General features: G+C 31.1%; 1 protein-coding gene across 1 annotated transcript in view; it reads right to left on the reverse strand.

Moving 5' to 3' along the window:
• LOC139485906 (serine-rich adhesin for platelets-like) overlaps window positions 1-10,499 on the reverse strand; it is a 30,485-nt gene extending 19,986 nt beyond the window's left edge. Inside the window, exons 1-5 of the mRNA XM_071270569.1 lie at window positions 10,248-10,499; window positions 7,218-7,437; window positions 5,837-5,940; window positions 2,007-2,144; window positions 895-960 (exon numbers count right to left, since the gene is read on the reverse strand). Of these exons, the coding sequence (XP_071126670.1) occupies window positions 895-960; window positions 2,007-2,144; window positions 5,837-5,940; window positions 7,218-7,437; window positions 10,248-10,338 (619 nt within the window). The 5' untranslated portion in view covers window positions 10,339-10,499. The remainder of the gene's footprint in view (window positions 1-894; window positions 961-2,006; window positions 2,145-5,836; window positions 5,941-7,217; window positions 7,438-10,247) is intronic.
• Between the last annotated feature and the right edge of the window lie 736 nt (window positions 10,500-11,235).

Consider the following 11,235-nt stretch of genomic DNA (forward strand, 5'->3'; position numbering starts at 1 on the left):
ATAAGTGTATTGTAGTAGTAAAATAAAGACAACTACAAAAATTAAAATGTGTTTATAGTAAGTATATTGTAGTAAGAAAACAAGGACGGGTTCAAGCAGAAAGATTTTAAAAGCAGATAAAAACTTTGAAATGTCCAATCAACATAACTTTGTCAGATGACAATACGAGCGTTAAACATTCAGACAAAAACCAGGCATACATTGTAGGTAGTTTAATTCCGAAACAGACCTTCAATGTCGCGAATTTGTTCTAGGAGGAATGTATAATAGTGGGCTACAGAAACGAACAGACCAACATGAACTCAATCAATAGGTTTCCCGACTATTTGCAGATATATTAAACAACCAAACGTAACACACATGTCATTACGGCGTCTCTGATGTAATTGTTTAGATATCAGTGTTAATAGTATTAATCATTAAATAAGAGTTTAAAGTAGAACGATCAGTACGAGACAACATTTTTGAAGAATATAAGAGGAAGTTTGTAGATTGTTGATATTTCCTTGTGTAAAAGATGTGTCTTTTATATTCAAATGCATGTTGTATTTCAAATATGTCTGAATCTGAATGCTAATTGGAAAGCACCTCCAAAATTTCTTAGAATTTTCTAAAACACTACAATTTGAAAACTAGAAATATATTGACCTACCGTATATCGCACAAATACAATTACTACAACAACATAAAACAAATCAAATCAAAAGAACTACGTTAAGTTAAGTGTAAGTTCCTCAGGAGATACGTGTTATTGAAACAAATGATAACTTCTGTTTTTATTTTCCTGCTTTTTTTGCTTAAAGTGTTTTTAGTCTTCAAAAAATGAACAGCATACGAAAAGATCTTTACAGTCTTGTCATCCCAATTTAAAATCATTCGAAAACAATTGCAAACCTTCTTCGCAAGTACTGTTACAGGGTTCACACAATGAAACGTTGCTAGGCAGAGTCACACTGCTACCTAAAAGATAAAAAAATAAAACAGTAAGAAACACAATTATTACAATCTTCCTCCCACGTCGTTTGCTAATTATAAATGAGTTACTTCAGCTTAAACAGTGTTAATGACGTCATCGAATAATGAAGTACGAATTCAAACATTCAACGGGAAACCGCACGAATTTGATATTTGGACGTCGTCAATTTTTCCAACATAAAAAACGATGATACAAATTTCGTCGACTCGTTGAAAGAATATTTTTGCAAACAAAAATTAAAAATAATCAATTACATTCAGACCAGTCTGTTTATGCTGTTGTTAATCCTATCAGTATGTCAATTAGTGACTTTATAATTATTATGTTGATAAAATTCTAATTAATTTATGTTAAGGTACAAATTGAAATATATTCAATTTACTGTGTTTGATAAAATCAATGTAGTTTTATCGAAGTTGGAGTAACAGTTTGAAATATAGGACAGAAATCAACAAATCTTATCTAGGAAGTATAGCTCGAAAGAAACGATTAGAAGTTTCAACAATTTTCATCTCTAATCATGAGAAATCAATGGAATTATGGTAACAATCAACAGTTTTACGCAGAAAAGGCTGTGAAATGCGTTCGTTTCAAATCGAAACGAAACACAGAACATCATTAAGTTTGATTTAAACATGGGTATGTTATTTTTCAAGTTACATAATATGATACAATGTATTATATACAAACTGATACCTTCAAAGCAAGGCTAGAAACAACCGCCACGTTTGAATACATGTGCTAAAACAGCTTTTCAATTATTGAACTACGCCGGATATCAATTGCAATATACATGATATAAGCGCATGATTTGTATCAATAGGGCGACATCGTCTATATTACAAATGTTGATATATCCGTAAAAAACGTTGAATTGCTGATATAACCAAATATATTAACCTTAACCACGCACGAAGAAATACCGAGCGGAAGCACACAAGAGGAACATAATGTCGCTCCTAATACTACCATATTCCGTTAAAAAAAACTCTGTATGTACAAGCTACATGTACAATTAAAAATGTGATACCTTGTCTTCTTAAGGTTCGAATATTTGGTGACTCGGTGTATTGACAGAAGGTGCTACATATGGATGCATTATCAGCTGGAGCGTTATCTGCTTCTACTATGAACACTCTCTCATTTGGGAATATGTCTTCTGCAGTATCTACATATATAAAGAAATTAAAATGACACATGCTGCACTCTAGTTTTCCTTAATCGACCAATAACGACATCTCGTTCTCTAAACTATTTGTGTTTAATTAATAGGGAATTGAAGAAAGGTTTGTTAAACATCATGCTTAGCCCTAACAACCGAGCTTCTAATTCTTTCGACATTCACATTCCAACACCATTAGCAATGATTAGTATAAGTGCGAGCAAATTTGGATAATACCTTGGTTTTCATCATCTTTAGCTTCAATATTAATGTAAGGAATCATTTATTTATGCATGGGTATATATGTGTTATTTTACTAAATACTAGTTGTCATTGATTGGATAAAAATTTATCAAACTCATCATAGACTTAGGTTTACTGCTGACGGTCTTTTATGTTCTTTATTATGTGTAAATACACTCATCATAGATTCACTATAAACCAGTAAAAGTCTGAAATGGCCTATATCTGTACTCGATTGTACTGATTTGTACTTTACCAGTCTGAATTGGTCTGAAATTTACTTGATAATACTCGACTGTAGTCTGAACCATACATAGCAGTCTCAATTTTTTCTTGACAAATATTTAGCCATTTATACGAGTCTGAACCATGATTGACCTAGTCTGAACCATACTCGACCTAGTCTGAACCGTACTTGACCTAGTCAGAACCATACTCGACCAAGTCTTAACCAACCTAGACCTATTATTTGTATCTATCAACTGAATTTCATCAATTTAGGAAATATTTTTAATAAAAATAAAATTTGAACAACAACTTGAAATTAAAAATGTATTCAATATAGTATTGAAATTAAAATTTCACAATAATCAATCATAATAATACTTCAACATAATATCAATAAACACTTACGAGTGAGAATTCGCATTACTATAAGACGTGTTACGGTACTTGTCTATCCCAAATTCATGTATTTAGTTTAAATGTTTAATGTTATATTTGTAATTCTCATCGGATTTTGTCAAATGTGTTGACGTCTTTTCTATTATATTTATGTGTTATGGTTAAAAAAATTAATCACCGCATTCATTTATTAGATTTGATTTTGTTCAACGTAATCAGTACGATATTTTACGTTTGAAGTTAGATTCAAAACAAATCGGACATAGCTTCATAATATAGTTAATTGCTACCTTAGTTTGCTATTAATAAGTATTGAAATGTGCATTATTATTAAATGCAATATCAGTATTTAGTTCAAATATAATCTTAATTCAATCTTAATTCTATCTTATTCAAATATGACGTCATTTTTCATTTTTTGATGATCTGTTTCACAAATTCAAATTGTCGATTTTTACAATTTCAAATATGACGTCACTTGGCGTTGAGGTTTAAACTTATTCGGATGTGTCTACATTTTGTGTTGCAAATGTCTGGTTATGTAATGTATTTCAGTTGTTTCCTGTAATTAGTTAATACTTCAGTTTTATTATTTACATCTTTTGTATAGTAATTTTATAAATTTACTGTTTGCAAAAGTATAAATTATTCTAAATAATAGGGATGTTTTGGTAACTAACAGAAAACCCTGGCCGTTTTTGGCACAATTTTGTTTTTTTATCTGTTGGTCCTCGATGCTGTTCGACTTTGTGCTTGTTTCGGCTTTCAAACTTTTGTATCTGGGCGTCACTAGTAGATCTTGTGTGGACAAAATGCACTTCTGGCGTATTACAATTTTGAACTTGTTGCCTTTTGTTGTCTGTTGTTCGTGTGTTTCTTTGTCAATTGTGTTCCCCAATTTATTTATATTGTAGTCCTGTGGTGTTGAGTTGTCATTTTAATGTTATATTTCACATGGCTATAAAAGAGGGAGGTTTGGCATGCCACAAAACCAGGTTCAACCCACCATTTTCCCTTTAAACATATCCTGTACCAAGTCAAGAAAATGGCCATTGTTATATTATAGTTTGTTTCTGTGTGTGGTACATTTTAACGTTGCGTCGTTTGTTTTCTCTTATTTTTGAGTGTAAATTCACATTTCGATAATACGTGTCACGGTACGTGTCTATCCCAAATTCATGTATTTGGTTTTGATGTTATATTTGTTATTCTCGTGGGATTTTGTTTGATGCTTGGTCCGTTACTGTGTGTGTTACATTGTAGTGTTGTGTCGTTGTTCGCTTCTTATATTTAATGCTTTTCCCTCAGTTTTAGTTTGTTACCCCGATTTTGTTTTTTGTCCATGGATTTATGAGTTTGAACAGCGGTATAGTACTACTGTTGCCTTTATTTACATAATAATATATGTCAACTTTAAAATATAAATAAAACAATCTGATCAAATAATCTAAAAAATGAATTATTACTAATATTTCAATATTATTCAAAATTTTATGAATATTTCGGTAGTTTTTTTTATGGTGACTGGACTATTTTCACCATTAACTTAAACCTAGTATAGATGTATGGTGTCAGTTGAGTTAAGTTTATAATGCAGTGAAGGTTTTTTATAAATATTTTTATATAATAGTATATAAAACAACTTAATAAGTTTTAAAAAAATGAGACCCTAATTGTTTTGTTATATTAAACCAAGAATTTAATATAATCATGATAATAGAATTTCCATAGCAGTCCTTGGTAACCTTTTTAAAAAAGTAAATGTGTTCCAAAGTAACAGTAAACACATATTTTAATTGATTTAAGTAATTTTATTAAAAACATGGCATACATAAAACACTATAATATGGTATTATTACCTCAGTACATGTGTGTTTTACAGGTAAAAAGAAAGCCCTATTTTCTCAGTTTCGTGTATTACTTATCTAGTATATTCGAAAGGCCTTGTTATTTCAGTGAAACTGGATGTTGCAATTTTGAATGATGTTATTTAGAGTTTTTAAAATACCTCTGATCAGGTGTGATCTTTTGTATGAGTTTGCCCCAAGCAGAGATAATACTTTATATTTCACCACTAATAAGAAAAACAATTTTATTTATTTATTTAATTCTATCCCTTTTTGATATAAAATATATATAATATAATTTTTGTTTATCCTAAATATAATAATAGATATATTTCTAATATAAGGTTAAACAATTTATATATATTTTTTGGCTGTTGTTATATATGTCAATTACAAAGAAATTTATTTTAATAGTTACACAAAGTAGAGGTTATTTGGTCTAGTATGGGTCAGACTGGTCGAGTATTGTTCAGACCTTTGGTTAAGTATGGTTTAGACTGGAAAAATAGGTCGAGTACATGTCGAGAATGGGTTAAGACTGTTTCAGACTGGTCGATTAATAGTTCAGACTATTTTCAACGGCAAAGATAAGGGTCAAGTACGATTCAGTAAAGTCGATCGCGAGTATGGTTCAGACTGGGGTCGAGTAATGTCAAGTAAAAGTCAGACCAATTCAGACTGGTCAAGTAAATATCAGTACGGTCGAGTACAGATATAGGCCATTTCAGACTTTAATGGTTTGTAGTGATACCAGGACTAAATTTTATATATACGCCAGACGCGCGTTTCGTCTACAAAAGACTCATCAGTGACGCTCGAATCCAAAAAAGTTGAAAACGCCAAATAAAGTACGAAGTTGAAAAGCATTGAGGACCAAAATTCCTAAAAGTTTTGCCAAATACAGCTAAGGTCATATATGCCTGAGTGCGCATTCTTTCCACTGTTATATATCATGAGTGTATATGTAAAAGCGATATGACATACCTGACAAAAGGTGAAAGTAAAATAAATCTGGGGTAACTTTTGTTAACTTCATACAGAGATATAACCGTCTGCTACCACCAGCATCGGGAAAACTTGCATCACTTCTGAAAATACATGTTATAATAAATTATACTTTTAAAAATGACATTTAATACGGAATTCAATCAAAATTTAGAAATAATTCTGCCAATCTTATAATCATGTATACCTTTGTAGCTTGGCCAATTTAAAACATAGACTATGCAGCCGAGAAGTCTGATTTAAAAGAGATTGACACATTGCAGATAGTGTTGTACCGAAATCCCATAAGCATGAGTTCCAATCCCACAGAGGGAAGAACAAACATTTGTTTCCTCAAAATTTGTTGATTTAACATCGTTGTGTTGATATTTAAAATTGGTATGAATATAACATGTGTTTTTAGTCGTGTATCACCTTCACTAGTGATCAAATGGTTGGCTTTGTCGTGTTTTTCTCACTTGTTTAGACGTACTTTAGTTATTTCTGTGACTGTATCTTACGATCTTAAGGCAGGTAACTCAGGGCCACCGAAAGTTGAATTATATAGTTCAGTCTAGATGGTCAAGTGGTCTATATGGTTATATTTTCTCAAAAGCTGTGATATGTACGTAAAAACATTTAAGCAAAAACTATATAAGCAACACAATATCTACAAAAAATTACAATAATGTGAAACATTTGGTAACCTATTAAATGAGTTATATACCCCCAAATGACATTTTTAGTATATTGTCGTGATTCTCTCTGTTTTTAATTTTTCTTGGACTTTGCATTTTTTCTTGTTATCTTTATTTTTGTTTTCTGCCAGTCTACTATCTTGGAACAAACACTATAAAAAATACAGACAAACTGATCAGAGAGAAATTATAAGGAGCAAACATGATAAAAGCTCAAACATTACCATGAGCAAAATATAAAGACAATAACTTCTAGAAGTAATTGCCTTTAATCTGAGGTTGCAATAACATATCATCTTGCAAACATAAAGACAAAAGCGTGAACAGCAATCTGAATAGCTGCACAAGAGGTTAATAGCAATTCTGAATGATTGAAACCACCAACTGATTCAACCTTTTAGTGAACTTGTCCTTCAATGATTTTGTTGGTAAATATATCAATTTTTGCTTTTTGTCTTGAAAAGTATTCGGGAGAGAAAATATCAACCTTTTTTTTAAATAACTAATCTGAGGTTTTAGCTTATACTTTAAAGAGGAATCCGGTACTGAAGGAACAAATATTTTTCCACCGGACTGAACATGCTGAATTTGAATATTCCCTCTCAAAAAGTTTGAAAATAAGCTATATGCTTCTAACTTATTTTGTTTGTGTTTTTGTAATACATAATAATCGCGTTTCTTACTTGAAAACAACAACATTCGATGTGGCAGATATATTCAAACTATTAATGCAAGTCCAGTTGTTAACTATGCTCCCTCCGTCATTTAAATTGATGATTGAATCTGGTAGCGTCGTGTTTGCGATATAGAGATTGGTTGATTCTTCATCATTGCTTGCTACTGATGTGTAATTATATTCCCACACTGTATTCTTTAAATCTTCAGGTAAAACACAATCGGCATCTGCAAAAGAGAGGTGTAAGATACCAGAGGGACATTCAAACTAAAAGTAGGAAAAAACTGACAACGCCATGGCTTTAAAAAAGACAAAGAAAATAAAATATACAAAACATAATATAGGATACTAAATAAGGAATAAGCAACATGAACACCACCACAATCTGGAAGTATTCTCAGGAAGGGTGTGATTAGGTTAATTTGCTTATGATGCAACTATCCACCAAACTGGATGAGGTTTCATCCCCTGTATTTTACAGTACTGCTTTCATCAATAATCAAACACACCACAATTGATTCGCTAGTAGTCAGCTTTAAAAGACTTATCTTTCTGAAAAGCTGAAAACTGAAAAATTTGGAACTCTTCCAACAAGAAAACTATCTCACGGATTAATAAACAAAATTTAAAGAAACACAAATACGTCATACTTGAAAAAGAGTTGCAAAAAGTACCAGGGGTACATGCAAACTGATAAGTCGAAAATAAATTGATAACGCCATATTTACAAATTTAGACAAACAGACAAATAATAGTATACAAAACATAGAAAATTGAAAGCTGAGGAACACGACCTCCCGAAAAAATGGGGTAACAAAGTATTTGATTTGAATGGAACAAATCTTACTTTTACTTTAATATTATTACACCAGGGATATCACAAACCAGTCTAAACATTTATTAAATGTTATCTTCAACTTTGCATTTGTTTGGCTTGTTAACTATTTGGATCTGAGCGTCACTGATGAGTCTTAAGTAGACGAAACGCGCGTCTGGCGTATAAAATTATAATCCTGGTACTTTTGATACCCATTATCATCGGTACAAGGACACTAGTTGTTAAAATAAATCAAAATGTAGACATCTTATACGTTCATGTATTTTGCATACAAATTGTTTATTGTGATATTCTATAAAAAGCGCAATAATTTCGGAATTCACCTCAAAAGATATCAAAAATTCTTAATAGACTTATTCAGACGTGATATAGTTACGATACTGTTGTCAGGCCATTACAGATTGTATCAATATTGATTCACTAATAGGGTATTTGAACTGGTAATACAATTGAGAACTGAAATTGAGAATGTGTCAAAAAGACAACAACCAGACCAAAAGATCAGAACAGGCATTTATTATATCTATTCTTTTGGCATGGTACCTGTTTTGTTCTTCTCGTATATGTCATGATGGTATGACACTTAACCCCAGACGGGATGAATTGTGCTTGATTTCATTTGATTAAGAGATAGTTTAATTAGGTTCTGAAGAGCTGGCATGTCGGGAATTGCCTTCATAGTTTATTGTGATATTCAATGACAGTTCTTGTACATTCGTTTTTGATACGTTTTGTTATTTAATTTTGCCATGTGATTATGGACTTTCCGCATTGATTTTCCTCTAAGTTCAGTATTTTTGTGATTTTACTTTTTTTCATTCCTTTTTTTATTCATGTATCATTGTCATTTTCCTTACTTGTTTCTTTTGTTAATTATTTTGACATCGGATGCGGAATGATTTTAAACTGATTTTTACTGTTCGTATTACTGTGTTTTTGTTTATAACACATTGACTCGAGGTGTAAGGGAGGGTTGTTATCTTACAAAGTATGTTTAACCCCGTCGCATTTAAGTGTCTTTCGTTCATTTTCAATTATATTGCATTATTCAGGACACTCTGACTTTGATAGTTTTTTTTTAGTTACATGTAAGTTCATTTATATGTTTTGGAGTTTAGTATGACGTCCATTTTCAATAAACTAGTACACATTCTTGTGTCGGGTCTCGCTGAAGTCCGCTTCCATGTGTGGAATATTCTGGCTGTGTAGGATGACCCGTGTGAGGCTTTCGGTTGTTCTAATTTTTTTTGGGATGACTGTTGTCTTTTTGACGCAATCCACATTTCCATTATCAATAATAAGTACACAAGTTAAATAACGTTATACACAATTTTTAAAAGCAATATGACCTGTGGTTATTCTAAAGTATAATTAATTCTATCAATTTAGCATAGTGTTTTTGTATTCACAGAATCATTATAAAACATGCTTAATCATCTCAAAATGTGTCTAAAATTAGATCCGTCACTACTTATTAAAGATAGTAACAAAAGATTAGTCTACAAATTTAAATGATAAACGTACAGAATAAGTTTATTCAAATGCTCTATGATTGATTGCTTGTTAGTTGCTTGACTTCCACTGGCAATAATTTTATACATGTTCAGGACGACAAATGATAGATAAGTTTCGACGTAACACTTAATTTCCTGTACCAAGTCAGGAATATGACAGTTGTTATCCATTCGTTTGATGTGTTTGGACTTTTTATTTTGCCTTTTGATTTTGGACTTTCCTTTTTGAATTTTCCACGGAGTTCAGTATTTTTATGTGTTTACTTTTTTTTATATCCTTTATAAACAGTATCACATGATAAATGAGAATGTGATATCACGTTTTCTGGTAAACTATGTCTGACTGAAATATCAAACCCTCGAAAAGAACAATTACTGTGGAGTATTTTTTGACGTACATTCTATTTGGTAAATTTCCACATAAATGAGTATTGTTCTATTGTGAATGCACAAAATATGTCCCATTCTTGTATCATTCACGTTCATTACCGTTAATACACACTGTGTCGGTAATACACATGTGACGTCGATAAATGTACTAGGTGAACTTCTTTTCACATCATGTCGGTATAACAAGTTTAAAGTTCCAACGTATCGATCTACTTGATCAGACTGATGAGATATTCGAAGAAATTAATGGCAATCAAGATAAACTGTTTAAATCGAAATCATAAACTATATTTACCTGAGACAGACATGAGAGACGAATACATTAGACCTGTTATTACTAAAAACACGATGTTGTTACACAGCTTTTTAGGTGTGTTCATTTTCATGTACACTCATTAAAACACTTTTCGAATTAATTAACTAATATAATTGTAATCCTGTCCATAGCATTCTTATGAATAAATGTCATAAAACAATCAAAAATGGGATAAATCACAAAAAAAAACACAATAGAAACAAATACTTCATAACACTCCTTTTAAAAGTTGTGTATTACACTTCCGTAATAATAAAAATAACACTGATTTAAAAAAAGAAAATCATTCAACTACAGAGACTATAAACAGATATCCCTAATGCACAACAAATATGAAATTATTAATGCATGAAACTATTCTCGCGTATGAACGAAATAACGGGGTTTCAAATTTCGAGCCCCGATGTGTTGTATCTTCAATCTTTTAATCAGTTACTTCTCAGTCCAAACATATGCTGTTACATTATGAACGAGATTACATTTGTCTACACTGTTGAGGCTTACAGAAAAAAGGAGAATTCAATTCTGATACATTTTTTTTTATTAATGTGCATGTCTGGAGTAAGCAGTTTTGTTTTTATGAAAAGTATGTAAATGTATTTTTTTTAATTAACTTTTTGATTACTATTTGAAAATTATTCTGTTGATGATTTTTCAAGTCACGTTATTCAGGAATACAAGACAAAAATGAAAATCTGAAGTCTTTTCGTCGTTAGTTAAACATTGGTCACTTTATTGTCCTTGTGACTTCCAGCAAATAATGACTGCTGTAATGTATTTGTAGTTTTTGTACACAATTTCGTAATTTGTTTCTAAGACATCAGTTATTAAATTATATTATGAAATGTTTAATTAACGACGTTAAGACTTCAGATTTTCATTTTTGTCTAGTATTCCGAGAAAAATTCAAATAGGAAAGTCCCAAATCAAATGGCAAATTCAAAAGTTCAAACACATCAAATGAATG

The sequence above is a fragment of the Mytilus edulis genome, chromosome 8 (assembly GCF_963676685.1).
Source record: "Mytilus edulis chromosome 8, xbMytEdul2.2, whole genome shotgun sequence".
Lineage (NCBI taxonomy): Eukaryota > Metazoa > Mollusca > Bivalvia > Mytilida > Mytilidae > Mytilus > Mytilus edulis.